At 43.8% G+C, this 21,442-nt stretch overlaps 1 protein-coding gene across 1 annotated transcript in view; it reads left to right on the top strand.

The window, feature by feature from the left end:
• Positions 1 to 21,442, top strand: part of LOC126205909 (transient receptor potential cation channel subfamily V member 4) — a 247,344-nt gene that overhangs the window by 28,047 nt on the left and 197,855 nt on the right. The window contains exons 3-4 of the mRNA XM_049938875.1: positions 3,724 to 3,946; positions 20,128 to 20,223. Of these exons, the coding sequence (XP_049794832.1) occupies positions 3,724 to 3,946; positions 20,128 to 20,223 (319 nt within the window). The remainder of the gene's footprint in view (positions 1 to 3,723; positions 3,947 to 20,127; positions 20,224 to 21,442) is intronic.

The following is a 21,442-nucleotide window of genomic DNA, read 5'->3' as shown; positions in this document are numbered from 1 at the left end:
CCCGTAATTTCTCTTGTGCTGCCCAGTGGCAGAACTGTACACGACGTTCAAAGTCGTCGCCATGGAATTCCTGGTGCATAGAAATATAGTACGGGTGCAATCGATGTTGATGTAGCATTCTCAACACCGACGTTCTTGAGATTCCCGATTTTCGCGCAATTTCTGTTACTGATGTGCGGATTAGCAGCGACAGCAGCTAAAACACCTACCTGGGCATCATCATTTGTTGCAGGTCGTGGTTGACGTTTCACATGTGGCTGAACGCTTCCTGTTTCCTTAAATAACGTAAATATCCGGCGAACGGTCCGGACACTTGGATGATGTCGTCCAGGATGCCGAGAAGCATACATAGCACACGCCCGTCGGGCATTTTGATCACAATAGCCATACATCAACACGATGTCGACCTTTTCCGCAATTGGTGAACGGTCCATTTTAACACGGGTAATGTATCACGAAGCAAATACCGTCCGCATTGGCGGAATGTTACGTGATACCACGTTCTGCTACGTTTGTGACTATTACAGCGCCATCTATCACAAAGCGAAAAAGGTGGTCCAACTAAAACATTCATATTTCTTTACGTACTACACGAATATGTAGTAAAAATGGGGGTTCCTATTTTTAAAAAACGCAGTTGATATCCGTTCGACCTATGGCAGCGCAATCTAGCGGGCCAACCATAGCGCCATCTGGTTTCCCCCTTCAAGCTAGACGAGTTTCGTTGTTTGCAGCTTTTTCGTTTGATGCTTACTTCTACATCTACATCTACATTTATATTCCGCAAGCCACCCAACGGTGAGTGGCGGAGGGCACTTTACGTGCCACTGTCATTACCTCCCTTTTCTGTTCCAGTCGCGTACGGTTCGCGGGAAGAACGACTGTCTGAAAGCCCCCGTGCGCGCTCGAATCTCTCTAATTTTACATTCGTGATCTCCTCGGGAGGTATAAGTAGGGGGAAGCAATATATTCGATACCTCATCCAGAAACGCAACCTCTCGAAACCTGGAAAGCAAGCTACACCGCGATGCAGAGCGCCTCTCTTGCAGAGTCTGCCACTTGAGTTTGCTAAACATCTCCGTAACGCTATCACGGTTACCGAATAACCCTCTGACGAAACGCGCCGCTCTTCTTTGGATCTTCTCTATCTCCTCCGTCAACCCGATCTGGTACGGATCGCACACTGATGAGCAATACTCAAGAATAGGTCGAACGAGTGTTTTGTAAGCCACCTCCTTTGTTGATGGACTACATTTTCTAAGGACTCTCCCAATGATTCTCAACCTGGTACCCGCCTTACCAACAATTAATTTTATATGATCATTCCACTTCAAATCGTTCCGCACGCATACTCCCAGATATTTTACAGAAGTAACTGCTACCAGTGTTTGTTCCGCTATCATGTAATCATACAATAAAGGATCCTTATTTCTATGTATTCGCAATACATTACATTTGTCTATGTTAAGGGTCAGTTGCCACTCCCTGCACCAAGTGCCTATCCGCTGCAGATCTTCCTGCATTTCGCTACAATTTTCTAATGCTGCAACTTCTCTGTATACTACAGCATCATTCGCGAAAAGCCGCATGGAACTTCCGACACTATCTACTAGGTCATTTATATATATTGTGAAAAGCAATGGTCCCATAACACTCCCCTGTGGCACGGCAGAGGTTACTTTAACGTCTGTAGATGTCTCTCCATTGATAACAACATGCTGTGTTCTGTTTGCTAAAAATTCTTCAATCCAGCCACACAGTTGGTCTGATATTCTGTAGGCTCTTACTTTGTTTATCAGGCGACAATGCGGAACTGTATCGAACGCCTTCCGGAAGTCAAGGAAAATAGCATCTACCTGGGAGTCTGTATCTAATATTTTCTGGGTCTCATCAACAAATAAAGCGAGTTGGGTCTCACACGATCGCTGTTTCCGGAATCCTTGTTGATTACTACAGAGTAGATTCTGGGTTTCCAAAAACGACATGATACTCGAGCAAAAAACATGTTCTAAAATTCTACAACAGATCGTCATCAGAGATATAGGTCTATAGTTTTGCGCATCTGCTCGACGTCCCTTCTTGAAGACTGGGACTACCTGTGCTCTTTTCGAATCAATTGGAACCTTCCGTTCCTCCAGAGACATGCGGTACACGGCTGTTAGAAGGGGGGCAAGTTCCTTCGCATAGTCTGTGTAGAATCGAATTGGTATCCCGTCAGATCCAGTGGACTTTCCTCTGTTGAGTGATTTCAGTTGCTTTTCCATTCCTTGGACACTTATTTCGATGTCAGCCATTTTTTCCTTTGTGCGAGGATTTAGAGAAGGAACTGCAGTGCGGTATTCCTCTGTGAAACTGCTTTGGAAAAAAGGTGTTTAGTATTTCAGCTTTACGCGTGTCATCCTCTGTTTCAATGCCATCATCATCCCGGAGTGTGTGGATATGCTGTTTCGATTCAGTTACTGGTTTTACGTAAGACCAGAACTTCCTTGGATTTTCTGTCAAGTCGGTACATAGAATTTTACTTTCGAATTCACTGAACGCTTCACGCATAGCCCTCCTTACGCTAACTTTGACATCGTTTAGCTTCTGTTTGTCTGAGAGGTTTTGGCTGGGTTTAAATTTGCAGTGAAGCTCTCTTTGCTTTCGCAGTAGTTTCCTAACTTTGTTGTTCAACCACGGTGGGTTTTTCCCGTCCCTCACAGGTTTACTCGGAACGAACCTGTCTAAAACGCATTTTACAATTGCCTTGAACTTTTTCCATAAACACTCAACATTGTCAGTGTCGGAACAGATTTTTCGTTTTGATCTGTTAGGTAGTCTGAAATCTGCCTTCTATTACTCTTGCTAAACAGATAAACCTTCCTCCCTTTTTTTATATTCCTATTAACTTCCATATTCAGGGATGCTGCAAAGGCCTTACGATCACTGATTCCCTGTTCTGTACTTACAGAGTCGAAAAGTTCGGATCTGTTTGTTATCAGTAGGTCCAAGATGTTATCTCCACGAGTCGGTTCTCTGTTTAATTGCTCGAGGTAATTTTCGGGTAGTGCACTCAGTATAATGTCACTCGATGCTCTGTCCCTACTACCCGGTCACTATCAATTGACCACCGTGTATAGTAAGGAGATTCAGATGGATGTAGCTTGCAGTAGTTATTCGGGGATGAAGAGGGTTGCACAGGATATAGTAGCACGGAGAGCTGCATCAGACCAGTCCTTGGACTAAGTTGACAACAACAACAACAACGTCTCAGGTAAGCCGTTGTTCCAGAGAACTGATAGTTACGTCAATGTTGTCATGATACTGTCGGAACGTATCACTTCACTTTTGATAGACAACAAGACAGTCTTCTTTGCTCCGGTATGCTCAGAGCCCTACATTTTCCCTTTAAGGAACCAGTCGATCGTAGAATTATTTGGTTTCTCTGTCTTTCAGTTGTTGTCCGAAGTTTTTGCTGTTGAGACTGTAGCTAAGGCCTCGAATACCATGAAACGGCATCGGGTAGAAGATTCAGTGCACTAAAATCCTCTTTTACTCTAAATATAGCGTAAATACATTCTAAGGGGAAAAAAAGAAAACGACGCCCGCTAATGGGACTCACTAGCGCCCTCTGTGCTGTTGCAGACTTCAGTTTCTGGCCAGGATACGAGACTGGTGATGATGTGGCTGTGTAGTGCAGTGGCCCTGCTACGCTGTAGCCGCCTGCCCTGTTCGCACACACAGGTGGTGCTGCCAATCGAGGCGTCGCTGTCGGCGCACGACCCGCTGGCGCGCTGGGAGGACCACGAGGCGTGCTGGCAGATGCAGTACCGCGGCAGCCTGGGCGAGACACTGCTGCACGTGCTCATCATCTGCGACACGCGGCTGCACACGCGCCTCGCGCGCACCCTCATCAAGTGCTTCCCCAAGCTGGCGCTCGACGTCGTCGAGGGCGAGGACTACCTGGGTGAGCGCTGCCCTGCACCGCAGTGCCCACTGCTGCAACTCGGCGGTCCACGTAACGACAACACTGCTTTAGTACACCTCTGTACCTACGGGGTGTCCTAAATCTTTAAATTTTAAACTGTACTTGCCGTAGAGGACACTGAACTTGGTATTTTTAGGTGTGGAGCGTATAGTCGGAAATGAACCTCTCGCACCCAAACCTCCAAATGTCAGACACACGGATCGGTACCAAACGTTGTATGTGTATATAGCATCAACCAAAACTCCGATTTTTTCTTATTATACACTACTGGTCATTAAAACTGCTACACCACGAAGATGACATGCTATTGACGCGAAATTTAACCCACAGGAAGAAGCTGCTGTGATATGCAAATAATTAGCTTTTCAGAGCATTCACACAAGGTTGGCACCGGTGACGATACATACAACGTGCTGACATGAGGAAAGTTTCCAACCGATTTCTCATACACTAACAGCAGTTGACCGGCGTTGCCTGGTGAAACTTTGTCGTGATGCCTCGTGTAAGGAGGAGAACTGCGTACCATCACGTTTCCGACTTCGATAAAGGTCGGATTGTAGTCTATCGCGAGTGCGGTTTATCGTATCACTAGCAGTCGAGATGATAGGCATCTTATCCGCATGGCTGAAACGGATCGTGCAGCCACGTCTCGATCCCTGACTCAACACATGAGGACATTTGCAAGACAACAACCATCAGCAGCAGCAGTTCGACGACGTTTGCAGCAGCATGGACTATCAGCTCGGAGACCATGGCTGCGATAAGCCTTGACGCTGCATGCTGTATCACAGACAGGAGCGCCTGCGATGGTGTACTCAACGACGAATGGCAAAACGTCATTTTTTCGGATGAATCCAGGTTCTGTTTATAGCATCATGATGGTGGCATCCGTGTTTGGCGACATCGCGGTGAATGCACATTGGAAGCGTAAGGGTGTATTCGTCATCGCCATCCTGGCGTATCACCCGGCGTGATGATACGGGGTGCCATTGGTTACACGTCTCGGTCACCTCTTGTTCGCATTGACGACACTTCGAAAAGTGGACGTTACATTTCAGATGTGTTACGACCCGCGGCTCTACCCTTCATTCGATCCCTGCGAAACCCTACATTTCAGCAGGATAATACACGACCGCATGTTGCAGGTCCTGTACGGGCCTCTCTGGATACAGAAAATGTTCGACTGCTGCCCTGGCCAGCACATTCTCCAGATCTCTCACCAATTGGAAACGTCTGGTCAATGGTGTCCGCGCAACTGGGTCGTCAGAATACGCCAGTTACTACTCTTTATGAACTGTGGTATCATGTTGAAACTGCATGGGCAGCTGTTCCTATACACGCCATCCAACCTCTGTTTGACTCAATGCCCAGGCGTATCGAGGCCTTTATTACGGCCAGAGGTGGTTGTTCTGGGTACTACTGGTTTCTCAGGATCTATGCACCCAAATTGCGTGAAAATGTAATCACATGTGAGTTCTAGTATAATATATTTGTCCAATGAATAACCGTTTATCATCTGCATTCCTTATTGGTGTAGCAATTTTAATGGCCAGTAGTGTATTATGCGTAAAAGTGTTACATGGAACAACATATTTATGATATATAAAAGGGTTATTTGGACCTTACGGCAAAGTTCTCATAACAGCCTGCTTCCACTTCATTTCTTTCAAAGTAGTAATCCTATAGAGTACATTTGTAGCTTTACAGATTACATAGTCAGAACAGGAAAAATAAAGAATCAATTGCATCACACGTGCGGAATTGTGATGTAGTTGTTTCTTTACTCTGCCGTTCCCATTATTTTTATTTCTGTTTATTCTCTGAAACTAGAAATGCACTACCTGATTCATCACGAGTGGTGTCTGTTCTGTCGCACATGTCAGACAGAACACCACACCTATCTATACAAATGTACTCTATAAGTTTGTCACTTTTAACTAACGAAGCGAAAGCAGACTGCCAAAAGAACATTGCTGCAAACTCCGAAAAGTCGTTTTACATGTCAGGAAAATGTTATCCCGTATAAATTTCACGCGTAAACAGTTCAAAAAAATCCTCATCAGTGAGACTTGAAAGCGGGACCTCAGGTACGACGAACCAATACACCCACGCGAGATCTACAGATATGGTTTTCCTGTGCTCCGTAGTTCTGGTGTTATTTTTAATTACAGTTTAGACGTGTTCTATTGGACGACAGTACGTGGCACGAACTACATCGATGTTTGTGTTGAAACTCTATCGACGTACAACGTTTGGCACCGATCTGAGTATCTGACATCTCGAGGTTCGGGCAAGATAACTTGGACAATGCGCAGAAACGAATTTTCGTCGTGTGCGCTGGACGAGTCCATCTCTTTGTTCCGAATGGGCGACCGCCTCAACCGACAGCAAAATGTCGAATCAGAACACCTCCAGTCGTCTCTGTTTCAAGTCGTTATTTTATTTGAGCAACCAGTTTCAGGGCTACATTACGCTATCTTCAAGCCTTCTGAGCGACTGGTAGGAAGAATCCCTCCTCAGCTCCACTCAAAATAGAGACCAGCATTCAGTTAGTGGCTTCGGCAAGTGATAATCAAAGAGATCGCTGTGTCAAGAAGTGATCTACGGATACCAGTCACTGAATACTGGCCTCTATTTTGAATGGACCAGAGGTGGGATTCTTCGTGCATGTCAGTAATGAGGCCTGACGATGGCGTAAGTAGCACTGAAACTGTCCGCAGGTCGTGGTCGTGCGGTAGCGTTCTCGCTTCCCACGCCCGGGTTCCCGGGTTCGATTCCCGGCGGGGTCAGGGATTTTCTCTGCCTCGTGATGACTGTCTGTTGTGTGCTGTCCTTAGGTTAGTTAGGTTTAAGTAGTTCTAAGTTATAGGGGACTGATGACCATCGATGTTAAGTCCCATAGTGCTCAGAGCCATTTGAACCATTTTTGAAGCACTGAAACTGATTGCTCAAATAAAACAACAACTAGAAATTTAGACAGCTGAAGATGTTTTGATTCGACAATTTATAATGAATAGCCGTCAACCCGCAACCATCTGTGTAATGATGGCCTTATGGAGTCTATTGCCTGTTCTCTGCCCACCTGGACATTTCGAGCGTTCTCATTGCTGTCTCTTAGTATGTAGCATGGCACCGGAGTCTTCGACCACTGTAGGTGCGGTAAAATCTCTTCGTAATCAGACACACGTTACTCTATGTAGTACCATTAAATTTATGTCAAAAGATGCAAACTGGGAAGCAAACGCCTCATTAAAAAGTGTTTTTGGGGTCGTAGCAGGCACTGCTATCGCACAGTAAAGAGAATAATGAAGGAGGTGGAAACATAGCTTAATTAAAGGTTTCAGGAATTACTGCAACCAATCGCCGTGTTTTCTTCAACTTTTATTTATTCATGACGGGTTTAGAATCGCATGGAGATTCATCATCTGATGAACGGCGATCGGTTGCAGTAATTTCTGAAACCTTTAACAAGACAGTCGCAGTGTTCCAAATCCAGAATGGATAAAAGTTTCATAGCTTAATTGCTTCCCAAGGCTTCACTACATCGTGAAAGTACGCAGAGGGAGAAAATTTATATTTCTGTAATATTGAGGAAAAGGGCGTTAGAAGACAAACTTAATTTCTATCGGACTTGTTTCTTGTCTTATATAGTAAGTAATGATGTCTGCTACCCTACATTTTTTACCCATTTTTAATCCTTCTGGTAGCACGAGGTCACACTTGTTTTGCTTTGTTTGATCTTTTGCTTTTGAAATTATTTCCGTTTCAGTATTCTAGTGAGAAACTATTGATTTTGAAAGTCTAAATATATAAGAGGCAGTGAAATGAAAACAAGATAGATAGAAAAACATTGGCCAGCCGCGAGGACTTGCGCACTGAGGGTTCCGTAAAAACTGAATTATGTATGTAGACTGATCATCCATTCCAGGAATCGAGGATTTTGATCATTTTTGTCTGTGGCAGACACTGGCACTGGCAAGACATCGGTCCCAGGGATTCCAGGACTAACAAAAGAAATGCTTCTTCGTGTGATATAATTACAAATTAGCAATGTACAGATTCTTTTCCTTCAGTTGTCGTGGGAAACCTTTCTTCTTGGCAAATGTCATGATCCTACCTCAAGGGGAAGTACCTATAAGTTTCAATGAGTGAATTTACAAGCATCAAAATATGTGACGTACTCGTAAATGGTCGTATCTTTTGAGTGCATTGACTTAGAACTTTCAATTTATACATCGCCAAGGGACCGTAGAACTTAATGTGTGTCACAAATTTCAACTTGAAATGCCTATCCGTTCACGGGAAAAAAGGTTTCGGAGAGACAAACTGCCAACGAAGTGGTCTTATAGGGGTTCCGTTTTTCCCGATAGAAATACGGAATCATAAGAGGAAGTAAACTGTTTACTTTTTCAAAAGTAATGGCTATAACTGTTAATAGACTTATCCAACTGCGATACCAGACGGTCAATGCCTTCATCAGGAAAAAATGTTTACGTTTGCCAAGAGAACTATCATTGTATCCAGGCGGGCACCTCTTCGTCCGAAGCAACTTGTGAGTGCATGAAATTTCAATATAAAAGTAATAACAGATAAAATAAAATCACATAGGGAGAGATCGGGACTGTATAGAGGATGTGTAAGGGCATCCCCTTGGCAGCATGTAGCTGGGCATTATCCTACAACAGACTGATGCCGTCTTTCAACATTTCTGGGCGTTTGGATCTGATGGAGCGGTTCAATTTTTGCAATGTGCGCACGAGCCTTAAGGAAAGACATTCGTGGCCGCCAATTTGCTTGGACTAAGAGGTGCGCCCTGGCTGCAGTAATCGTTCTGTAGACAACCGCAAACATTTTTCCGTGAAGGCAATGACCGTCTTGTCTCACAGTGGGATAAATGTATTAACAGTTATGGGCATTACTTATCAGACAATAAATTGTTTACTTACTATTTTTCCATTTGCTTCGTCTTCATTTGACTGTTCCTTGTATTTGATGGAGAGCAAAGGTAACAGACATACTAGAGAAAATTCTAAGACTAAAGTGGCAATGGGTCGGACATGTAACTCGACAAGATCAGAGGAGGTGGATCCCTGTAATTGTTCACTGGAGACCGCGGAACCACAGGAGAGGCATTGGAAGGCCCGGAAAGAGACGTCTTGATAACGTGAAGATGGCGGCTGGAACACGATCGTACCAGATGGTTCAAAACAGAAGACAATGGAAACACATGTGGGAGCAGCCGACTGTGCTGAGAACCGACTACTTGCTCTCCACATGTTCTGTGAGTCTGCAGATTAGACTGGTGCTAATTCTATTACCCAAGATCAAATAAAATGATAGATTACCTCCTTGAAACTAGACTACTTGAAAACTCAACCGCCGCGAACAATGGAAACGTTATTTGATAAGAACCTGCGCGCACCATGGGCATCGCCTATTGCTTATGATTGGATGACCTGGACGTTTCAACTGAATGATTTACTCTAATTTTTTAGATTTTATTTTACACGTCTAGTTCCTTATGATCAAACTGAGGAGCATATCTCTCAGGTCATGGAACGTTTCAGTACATGAAATTTCAACATAAAAGTAATAACAGATAAAATAAAATGTTTATGAACCAAAAAAAAACACAAGCCATAAGTTTATGTAACGCAATCAACAATATAACATAGGAATCAGCTTAATTTTTCAAGGGACTCCTCGACAGACTTCAAAAGTTCATAATTCTTTTCCAATGTCTCTACAGTACTCCTAGAATAAAAGATACATAACATGACAGTCGTTTGACTCTAGCCCCAGCAATAGCTTAGAAATATGTAAAATAAATAGTTTATATCATGATGTGTTCAATAATATTGTAACAGGTGTTCAATTTGTAATGTATTCCGTCAACCTACATTTGTAGTACGATAACAAGACGTGCAGAAGAGATGTAAACATCTGGCACCCCATAGATCGACAAATTGATAGTCAAATCGAAACCAGCTTTATATCGACCACCATCTTGTCCACTGCACCTCAGAACTATTTGTGATCGTGTTTCCAAGTTACTGTTACGTTAGTGACAATTTGTGAACAGTGACCAAGAGAGCCACGGAAATGGAAACACCCCAGCGCATCACAACGAGATTGCCACGCCAGATGAACAAAGTGAGTGACCGTTACAAAACATTTACGTGCTAACATCAGCCCAGCTTTCAAAGTGACTAAGTTTTCTCTTCTTCCACAGGATGACCACAGCATTTACGAAAAGACTATGTAACATTAGTATGACCTTATTGTAAAGTTGTTTTTGTAATTCCATTTAGCCTGAAGATGAGGTATTCCCTCGAAACATGCCGCTAAATAAATAACTAATACTGTAGTTGACAAATGTTGTGACTGGTAGCGGTAATTAAAACAAAACCTTTACATAATTGTATCCATATCGTAAGCAACATATGCAACTGATGTGATTAATGATTTTGTGCCCAAAGTTCAGTTCTGTCATTGGATTATATTGTATTGATTGCACTGAGACCGGCGATCGTCGCTGTCAGCTTTTGCTATGACCTTCAGTTGTTACTACAAGATAGATGTTCATTAGGCCAGTACAAAAGTAAATGTTCATTTGTTATTATCAGTTCCTTGTATAAAAATAGAGTAGCAGGTTCTAGCATAGCGGTTTGGGGCACTCTGTATCACCGAGTGAGGTGGCGCAGTGGTTAGCACACTGGGCTCGCATTCAGTAGGACGGAGCTTTAAACCTGCGTCCGGCCATCCTGATTTAGTTTTTCCGTGATTTCCCTAGATCGCTTTAGCCAAATGTCGGGATGGTTCCTTTGAAAAGGCACGGCAGATTTCCTTCCCCATCCTGGCCTAGTCGGGGCTTGTGCTCCGTCTCTAATGACCTCGTTATCGACGGGACGTTAAACACTAATCTCCTCCTCCTCCACTCTGTATGTTTTACGGTTGGGACCGTTTCTACTAACATCACCAATCGCGCAGCCAGATGACGGTTGTTACCCGCTGTTTATGTGCTATACCCCTGGTCTAGGGGTAGCGTCTTTGATTCATAATCAAATTGTCTTCGGTCCCGGGTTAGATCCCCGCCAATGCCTAAATTTTGATAAATAATCAGCATTGGCGGCCTCATTCTGCCAACGGCCTTGTCAAAGAGGGCGGAGGAGCGGATAAAGGTTCAGGGCACTCTCTTCTCCTAGGGTTGGGAAATTGCCCCTAAAGGCGGAAGAATCAGCAATGATCAACGACATGAGGATGCGGAAGGCAATGGAAACCACTGCATTAAAGACACGTAACGTGTATCCACAGGACATGTGGCCTGTAATTGAAGAAGTGTCATGATGATCTCTCCATTGGCAAAAGATTCCGGAATAGTCCCCCATTCGGATATCCGGGAGGAGACTGCCAAGGGGGAGCTTACCATGAGAAAAAGATTGAATAATCAACGAAAGGATAACGTTCTACGAGTCGGGGCGTGGAATGTCAGAAGCTTGAACGTGGTAGGGAAACTAGAAAATCTGAAAAGGGAAATGCAAAGGCTCAATCTAGATATAGTAAGGGTCAGTGAAGTGAAGTGGAAGGAAGACAAGGATTTCTGGTCAGATGAGTATCGGGTAATATCAAGAGCAGCAGAAAATGGTATAACAGGTGTAGGATTCGTTATGAATAGGAAGGTAGGGCAGAGGGTGTGTTACTGTGAACAGTTCAGTGACCGGGTTGTTTTAATCAAAATCGACAGCAGACCAACACCGACAACGATAGTTCAGGTATACATGCCGACGTCGCAAGCTGAAGATGAACAGATCGAGAAAGTGTATGAGGATATTGAAAGGGTAATGCAGTATGTAAAGGGGGACGAAAATCTAATAGTCATGGGCGACTGGAATGCAGTTATAGGGGAAGGAGTAGAAGAAAAGGTTACAGGAGAATATGGGCTTGGGACGAGGAATGAAAAAGGAGAAAGACTAATTGGGTTCTGTAACAAGTTTCAGCTAGTAATAGCGAATACCCTGTTCAAGAATCACAAGAGGAGGAGGTATACTTGGAAAACGCCGGGAGATACGGGAAGATTTCAATTACATCTACATCTACATCTACATCTATACTCCGCGAGCCACCTTACGGTGTGTGGCGGAGGGTACTTACATCATGGTCAGACAGAGATTCCGAAATCAGATACTGGATTGTAAGGCGTACCCAGGAGCAGATATAGACTCAGATCACAATATAGTAGTGATGAAGAGTAGGCTGAAGTTCAAGACATTAGTCAGGAAGAATCAATACGCAAGGAAGTGGGATACGGAAGTACTAAGGAATGACGAGATACGTTTGAAGTTCTCTAACGCTATAGATACAGCAATAAGGAATAGCGCAGTAGGCAGTACAGTTGAAGAGGAATGGACATCTCTAAAAAGGGCCATCACAGAAGTTGGGAAGGAAAACATGGGTACAAAGAAGGTAGCTGCGAAGAAACTATGGATAACAGAAGAAATACTTCAGTTGATTGATGAAAGGAGGAGGTACAAACATGTTCCGGGAAAATCAGGAATACAGAAATACAAGTCGCTGAGGAATGAAATAAATAGGAAGTGCAGGGAAGCTAAGACGAAATGGCTGCAGGAAAAATGTGAAGACATCGAAAAAGATATGATTGTCGGAAGGACAGACTCAGCATACAGGAAAGTCAAAACAACCTTTGGTGACATTAAAAGCAACGGTGGTAACATTAAGAGTGCAACGGGAATTCCACTGTTAAATGCAGAGGAGAGAGCAGATAGGTAGAAAGAATACATTGAAAGCCTCTATGAGTGTGAAGATTTGTCTGATGTGATAGAAGAAGAAACAGGAATCGATTTAGAAGAGATAGGGGATCCAGTATTAGAATCGGAATTTAAAAGAGCTTTGGAGGACTTACGGTCAAATAAGGCAGAAGGGATAGATAACATTCCATCAGAATTTCTAAAATCATTGGGGGAAGTGGCAATAAAACGACTATTCACGTTGGTGTGTAGAATATATGAGTCTGGCGACATACCATCTGACATTCGGAAAAGCATCATCCACACAATTCCGAAGACGGCAAGAGCTGACAAGTGCGAGAATTATCGCACAATCAGCTTAACAGCTCATGCATCGAAGCAGCTTACAAGAATAATATACAGAAGAATGGAAAAGAAAATTGAGAATGCGTTAGGTGACGATCAGTTTGGCTTTAGGAAAAATAAAGGGACGAGAGAGGCAATTCTGACGTTACGGCTAATAATAGAAGGAAGGCTAAAGAAAAATCATGACACTTTCATAGGACTTGTCGACCTGGAAAAAGCGTTCGACAATATAAAATGGTGCAAGCTGTTCGAGATTCTGAAAAAAGTAGGGGTAAGCTATAGGGAGAGACGGGTCATATACAATATGTACAACAACCAAGAGGGAATAATAAGAGTGGACGATCAAGAACGAAGTGCTCGTATTAAGAAGGGTGTAAGGCAAGGCTGCAGCCTTTCGCCCCTACTCTTCAATCTGTACATCGGGGAAGCAATGATTGAAATAAAAGAAAGGTTCAGGAGTGGAATTAAAATACAAGGTGAAAGGATATCAATGATACGATTCACTGATGACATTGCTATCCTGAGTGAAAGTGAAGAAGAATTAAATGATCTGCTGAACGGAATGAACAGTGTAATGAGTACGCAGTATGGTTTGAGAGTAAATCGGAGAAAGACGAAGGTAATGAGAAGTAGTAGAAATGAGAACAGCGAGAAACTTAACATCAGGATTGATGGTCACGAAGTCAATGAAGTTAAGGAATTCTGCTACCTAGGCAGTAAAATAACCAATGACGGACGGAGCAAGGAGGACATCAAAAGCAGACTCGCTATGGCAAAAAAGGCATTTCTGGCCAAGAGTAGTCTACTAATATCAAATACCGGGCTTAATTTGAGGAAGAAATTTCTGAGGATGTACGTTTGGAGTACAGCATTGTATGGTAGTGAATCATGGACTGTGGGCAAACCGGAACAGAAGAGAATCGAAGCATTTGAGATGTGGTGCTATAGACGAATGTTGAAAATTAGGTGGACTGATAAGGTAAGGAATGAGGAAGTTCTATGCAGAATCGGAGAGGAAAGGAATATGTGGAAAACACTGATAAGGAGAAGGGACAGGATGATAGGACATCTGCTAAGACATGAGGGAATGACTTCCATGGTACTAGAGGGAGCTGTAGAGGGCAAAAACTGTAGAAGAAGACAGAGACTGGAATACGTCAAGCAAATAATTGAGGACGTAGGTTGCAAGTGCTACTCTGAGATGAAGAGGTTAGCACAGGAAAGGAATTCGTGGCGGGCCGCATCAAACCAGTCAGTAGACTGATGAAAAAAAAAAAAACGCTACATTTGTCTTATGTTGTGGATCGACTGCCAGTCCCAGCAACAAGCGTCGACGCTTTGCAGGTCCTCCTGATTTCGCTACAATTTTCTGGCGATGTTCCGTATACACCGTGCAACAGAATCATCTGCGAACGGGCTCTTGTTACCGAACAGATCGTTTATGTGTTGGGTTGGTGCGTAAGTTAGTAGCGTTTCATTTTGAACGTTGGTATTACGGTTACTACGAGTTTAGCTGTCGGTTGTCATTTTTTATTTGTAGTTCGTTGTTGGTATTTCAGCTTACATATTGTCATTTTGAGATAGTCAGTAGAGCTATGGAGGCTAGAAAATTGACTGCTAAGTGGAGAAATCGAAGCATTTCCCAAATATTCTTCTGTCTGAGTTCAAAAGAGGGGTGGCTGCACTGGAAGCAGCCAAAAACATTTGCGTCGTGTATGTGGGCAATGCGACTGCTCAGGTCGAGGCAAGAAAATGGTTTTCTCGTTTTAAGGAGGATTGTTTTGAGATTAGTCACTCTCCATTTTCAGGAAAACCTTCGGGGTTTGATGAAGATCGTTTAAACGCATCAATGCACAATGATCCACGTCAGTGTACTCGAGAACTGGCAAATATGATGAGCTGTGAGCATCGCACCATCGTGCGACATTTGCATGGGGAAGGTTCAAAAATCGGGTAAGTGGGTACCGCATGCTCTAAGCCAAAATCACAAAAATCAGCGGATGACCATAGATGCATCTCTGGTTGCGTGTCGTCGAATGGTTCGTGAACAATATCGACTATTCCTATCATTTATCGCTACTGGTAACAAGAAATGGTGTCTTTACGCTGACGTATGGGAAAGGAAGGAGTGGTTGAGCCCAGCAAAAACAGCAGCTCTCCGTGGATCCACAAAAGATAGTCTTATGCATTTGGGGCAACAGCGACGGTGTTGTGTACTACGAATTGCTTCCCCCAGGGGTACTCATCAGTGCTGACATTTAGACATCTTACAGACGCAGTCGAAGAACAACGACCACGAAGACTGCGTGAAGTTATGGTGCCCCACCGTAACGCCCACCCACATTCTGCTAGACTGACAAAAAACACTGTGCAGGAGTTGGGTTGGGAATTCATTCCTGACGCACTTTATTCACCTGTTTTTGCGCCCTCAGATTTTCACCTTTTCCGCCCTCTATCGAACAGCCTTCAACGAACTTCCTTTCCGGTTGAAAATATATTCCGAACATGGCTCGACGAATTCTCCGCCTCAAAACCACGTGATTTCTAGAGTCGCGCGATCGAAAAGTTACCCAGCATTGGCAGACTGTTGCAAGTATGAAGGAGAATATATTATTGATGACTCGAGTCTCTGTTATGTGTATCTGTTGTGTTTATTAAACTTATGAAAGAACGCTATGAACTTATGCACCAACGCAATACATACCGTGAATAGTAATCACGTTATAATATTTCTTTGTGACATGCCCGTACCTACGTTTCCACGATGTATTCATGTTGAGGGCCGATGTGTCGGTCAGCCTCTATGTGGTTTTTAGGTGGTTTCCCACCTCCGACTCGCTGAGTATCTGACTGGTATTCACGTCACACCTCAGTTACACTTAGAAAACGTTCACACACTTTCACAGAAATAACAGTAAGCGCATTATTGACCTGATATATGAAAGAAATATTTGTAGTTAAGATGTTAAATAGACTGGCTTTGAATAGACTGCTTTGAAAATATGTCACAAGCTTACAACATGTTTCTTGACATTAGCTCTCATTTGAAACGGGGAAAGAATATTGTTACTTTCACCACATTCAAATATGAAACTGTTATTCAAATTATTTGATCTTATTCTATGTTTATGTGTCCAAAGCTGTCAAGCGTTAGCCAACTAAAGTACAAAAAGGGTATTATTGTAAAAGATTTTTTTCTTTCGCCAGAAGATTTCCAGCCGTTTAATGTGAAACGCTTCCCTCGATGTCACTAATTCGCCTCCCAACAAACCTCCAAATTCTGTTAACAAAGTACATTGCTCTTTTATTGTGGGTATTTATTACTTATTAGAGTACAGTATAATATTCGTCACCAGCATGCTGTTACTTGCCAAAACCCTGTTTTTATCTCAGCTTCATCTACATGTGTACAGCGCAATCCATCTTACGGTGTGTAGTGGAGGATACTTCAAGTACCACTATCTGTTTTCCCATTCCGTGTTCCATTCGCGAACGGCGCTTAGGAAGAACGGCTGTCGATAAAGCTCCATGCGACATCTAATATCTCCGACTTTCTCGTCTTTATCATTTCGCAAGACGTATTCGGGAGGAGGTAACGTGTTGGTGGACTGTTCGTGGAATGCACGCTCACGAAATTCCAGTAGTAAACTTCTCCGTGATACACAACGCATCTCTTGTAGAGTCTGCCTCAGGAATTTGTTTGTTGATCGGCTCGGTAAACTCTGCCTCCTATTTAACGATCCGGTGACGAAATGCGCCCTTCTTCGTTAGGTCTTCTCTATCTGTTCTCTTACTCCTACTAGGTAAGTGTCCATAATGATGAACAACACTCAAGAATCGATCGAACGTGTGTACTGTAAGTCACTTGCTTAGTGGACGAAATTACACTTCCTTAAAGTCTTCCCAGTGAATCATAACCAAGAATAAAATAGTAGTTTTCACGTTGTCGTCAAACTTACCCTGTATTTATCCAGAGAGATGCAAGCAACAGAACAGTTTAAAATAGTTGAAGACAGGAACTATATACTTCTATTCGTCTTCAGAGGAATCTCCTCTGGCCACAACATGTTTTTGTCGGCGTTTATAAACCTCTCGGAAACTGCCAGCAAATGCTTCTTTTGGAATCAATCTTAGCACAGCATCATTAGACAGCCGACGAAACCTGACTCAAACCGCTGTGCATTGCAACCATGATAGTTACTTACCTTATTTTTTGTAGAGTTGATAATACCTTGTGTGTAAAAGATAGATCTCAGTCACATAAGTCAGTGACGTCTGCAGCAGTTATAGGTGTTCCCTACTGCACCTCATTCAATTTCTGTGTCAGGATTTAGGAACAGCTCTATTTGTATACAGGTCTTATCATTGTACTCGCTGTTTTCCCGATTACTCCGATTTCAAAGTCGGAGAAAATCGCCGATTCATGGGTACATTTTTCTCACTTCCTCAGTGTTGTATGTGATTATTGTTGTCCATGGTCGATCCAGACTGAGATGCATCAACAAGTTTTCTTTCCGTCCCAAAAGCATTTGAATCATTCGTAAATTATTTTCTGGACATTGGTTCTAATCAGCACTCTTGCACCCCCGTCAGCGTTCTCTACAATTTGTAACACAACTTTATGTTTATCAGTTCCCCCATTGTATTGCGCTGTCAATTTTTCTTCTCACTGCAGCCACAGCAGACATGCCTGCTTCAGTTTAGTGCGTTCCTCATTACACAGTGCTTCTTAACATTTGTATTCATGTATAAGAATAGGTTTCGAATAAATTTGGACAATTAGGTATTGATCAATTCACCATTCTCGTTAGGCATTACGTGTAACCAGCGGTGCTTGCTGAGGTATTTGCTAGTGTTGAGTGGTACTTAAGATAGCTAAATAAATTAGTGAAATCAAAGTGAAGTGAAGTAGAAATTAGAAAATAAATGAAAAACTTAGTTTAGTTTAGAAGAGTTACACACTGGCAAACAGCAGGCAGATCAGCAGTGGCAACGGCCGGCGCTTGCAAGTCAGCACGTTCAGGAGAAGCCATCGCCCTCCCCACATAAGTGGAAGCTGTCGATTCAGCCGTCAGGGCATCGCCCGACCGGCTCACGTGTTTCTCAATTGTCACATGTGATCAAAGGCCGTCGCCTACATTCCAAGAGCCACATACCGACGTTAAGAAGATTCTTTGAGAAGCTTTTCAACGTGACAGAAGAGGCAATGACCGTGAAGTCGTTCACCTCCAGTGAAGTGAAGTAAATAAATAAGCGAGACGCAGTGGACCCAGCAGTGGTTTTCAGTTCAGTTTCGGTTTGAGTTCAGTTCCAGTACAGTTCAGTCGGTGCTGAAGACCGTCATGCAGGAAGAGACTACATCGTACACAGAAGCACCGCCGCTGTAATGGAATAGCAAGCAGCAGCCTCGCCGACAGAAGTTAGAAGGTATATGAAGACTGATTTTTACGTACCTGGGTGACTCGTGAAGACGGGAAGGGGACGGCATCACATCAGCAGTAATGTTCCCCATTGTATTGCGCTGTCAATTTTTCTTCTCACTGCAGCCACAGCAGACATGCCTGCTTCAGTTTAGTGCGTTTCTCATTACACAGCGCTTCTTAACATTTGTATTCATGTATAAGAATAGGTTTCGAATAAATTTGGACAATTAGGTATTGATCAATTCACCATTCTCGTTAGGCATTACGTGTAACCAGCGGTGCTTGCTGAGGTATTTGCTAGTGTTGAGTGGTACTTAAGATAGGTAAATAAATTAGTGAAATCAAAGTGAAGTGAAGTAGAAATTAGAAAATAAATGAAAAAAGTTGTTTAGTTTAGAAGAGTTACACACTGGCAAACAGCAGGCAGATCAGCAGTGGAATCCGTACCAGATAGGGTTGATAGAAGAGATAGAGAAGATCCAACGGAGAGCAGCGCGCTTCGTTACAGGATCATTTAGTAATCGCGAAAGCGTTACGGAGATGATAGATAAACTCCAGTGGAAGACTCTGCGGGAGAGACGCTCAGTAGCTCGGTACGGGCTTTTATTAAAGTTTCGAGAACATACCTTCACCGAAGAGTCAAGCAGTATATTGCTCCCTCCTACGTATATCTCGCGAAGAGACCATGAGGATAAAATCAGAGAGATTAGAGCCCACACAGAAGCATACCGACAATCCTTCTTTCCACGAACGATACGAGACTGGAATAGAAGGGAGAATCGATAGAGGTACTCAGGGTACCCTTCGCCACACACCGTCAGGTGGCTTGCGGAGTATGGATGTAGATGTAGATGTAGACCTGTGAACTGGTGATGAAGATCTGACAGCCAAAGACTGGCAAGCTGGAGTCTGTTGTTCGAGACCGGGACACTGGCCTTTCCCCGGTCGCGCCGCTCTGTTGGCCGACGCACAACACTGTCACACGCGGCCGCATAGAGAAGAGAAACACTTGGACGCCACATCCAAGGTATCACCATCCGATTCACGACTTCGTTCTCAATAACTAAACGGGCCACCTCACGATGCGCGTCTCCAGTCAACTGGGCGAAACAGCGACACGAGATACACATCACCAGGCGTAATCAGACGCCGCTGCTCACGCAGCAGAAGGCTTTGCGAACGACACAGCTGCCGCTATCCCAGCCAGAACAATCCAGTAAGGAAACCATTGTACAAATCTTTCAATAAAAGTTATCTCATGTAAAAATGCTGTTTCATTCTACCTCATACCCGAGCCAAGGAAGAACCCACCCTGCCCACATGTTTTTAAGAGAGAAAAAGTAATTTATTTAGTGTTTTCCACCCTGACATAATGCTTTAGAATCAAATGTCCTTTGCAGTAATGCTCATCCTGACAATTGACTAGCATCAAAAGAGGTTACCCAGTTACACTAGCAACCAGTATGCTCCATCGTCTATATAACGTCCTATGTTGTCTTCTGACTGTTTGTTCCAGCTAAAATGAGTGTAGACGTTTAGTATACGCTGTGACTCGTTTGGCGAGTCTCGGCTGCGGCATGCCTAACTGTAAGGTACGGCGGGGTGACGAGGCGGTGGCGTGTTGCAGGTGCCAGCGGCCTGCACCTGGCCATCGCGTACAACAACAACGAGCTGGTGCAGGACCTGGTGGAGGCGGGCGCCAGTGTATCCCAGCGCGCCATTGGTAAGTGCTGCCCCTCCTAAGAGATTTGAAGGACGTCAGGACATTCCGTACCCACGTGACGTGACGTGTAACTCGGTGCGATAGAGTCCGCACAGGATACGGTGGCCGAAGCGCAATGACCAGTTTTCGTCCAAAGCGCTGAGCGAGTTCATCCGTTCGTTCAAAGGGGGAGGGCGATATCGTTTGTGCGGTTTCGGCCGGTTGGCGTCACGCTACGATGACAGAATTGCGGCGCGTACCCGCAATCTTTCTCCAACGGCTGTGCAATAACTATTCGGCAAAAAAAAAAAAAATCATTTTTTCGTTGCTTACAGCCTTATACACGGTGCGTCAAAAATATATATACACTTTGAAGCGTCATAGAAAATTTATTTCCCGTTCTACAATGTTAAATTTCTGGAAATGGAAAGCTTAAAGTCCAATTGGAAAAATAAATGTACTTTGCAAATGTGATTAATGTTCAAACTGGTGGCCTTCAGCATCAATACATTTCTGATTACGAGTCACCACTGATTCCGTACATCGTACCAAAGCGTCCAATGATATTTCTGCGCACTCCCACTGAATCTCATTCTAAAGTGTGTCCAGGTTACTTGGTTTACGTTTGTACACCTCATCTTCTACTGTGCCCCATAAGAAGAAATCCAGCGGCGTGAGGTCTGGAGAGCGTGCGGGAAACTCTATTCGTCCCCTGCGTCCTATCCACTGGCCTGGCACATTGTGATCCAGCTATGCTCGTACGTCCCTATGATAGTGCGGCGGGGCGCCATGTTGTTGGAAATAAAACTCATCATTACCGTATAATGCACGCATGTTAGGGAATGTGGAGTCAGCAAGCATTGTTAGATACGTTTCTCCAGTAACAGTACCTTCAAAGCGGAAAGGCCCAATGAGTCCCCTTGGCAGACAAACCACACCACACATTTACACCAGGCAAATTCACAGCCTTTTCAACTGTAATGTGAGGATTATCTTCAGCCCAGTATACACAATTGTGCCTATTGACAGTTCCATTGAGTTTGAATTGGGCTTCATTCGACCAGATTATGCTACCCATAAATCCCGGTTCACTTCTCACCATCTCCTGAACCCATTCACAAAATACTAACCTTCGATCTGGATCGTCGTCACATAGCTGTTGCACCAGCCTTGGAATGTACACACGAAACTTGCCTTTCTTCACAATGCGTAGCACACTACTAGCACTTACATTACTCTC

This window comes from Schistocerca nitens, chromosome 1 (assembly GCF_023898315.1).
Source record: "Schistocerca nitens isolate TAMUIC-IGC-003100 chromosome 1, iqSchNite1.1, whole genome shotgun sequence".
Lineage (NCBI taxonomy): Eukaryota > Metazoa > Arthropoda > Insecta > Orthoptera > Acrididae > Schistocerca > Schistocerca nitens.
This window is presented reverse-complemented; position numbering and strand designations above follow the sequence as displayed.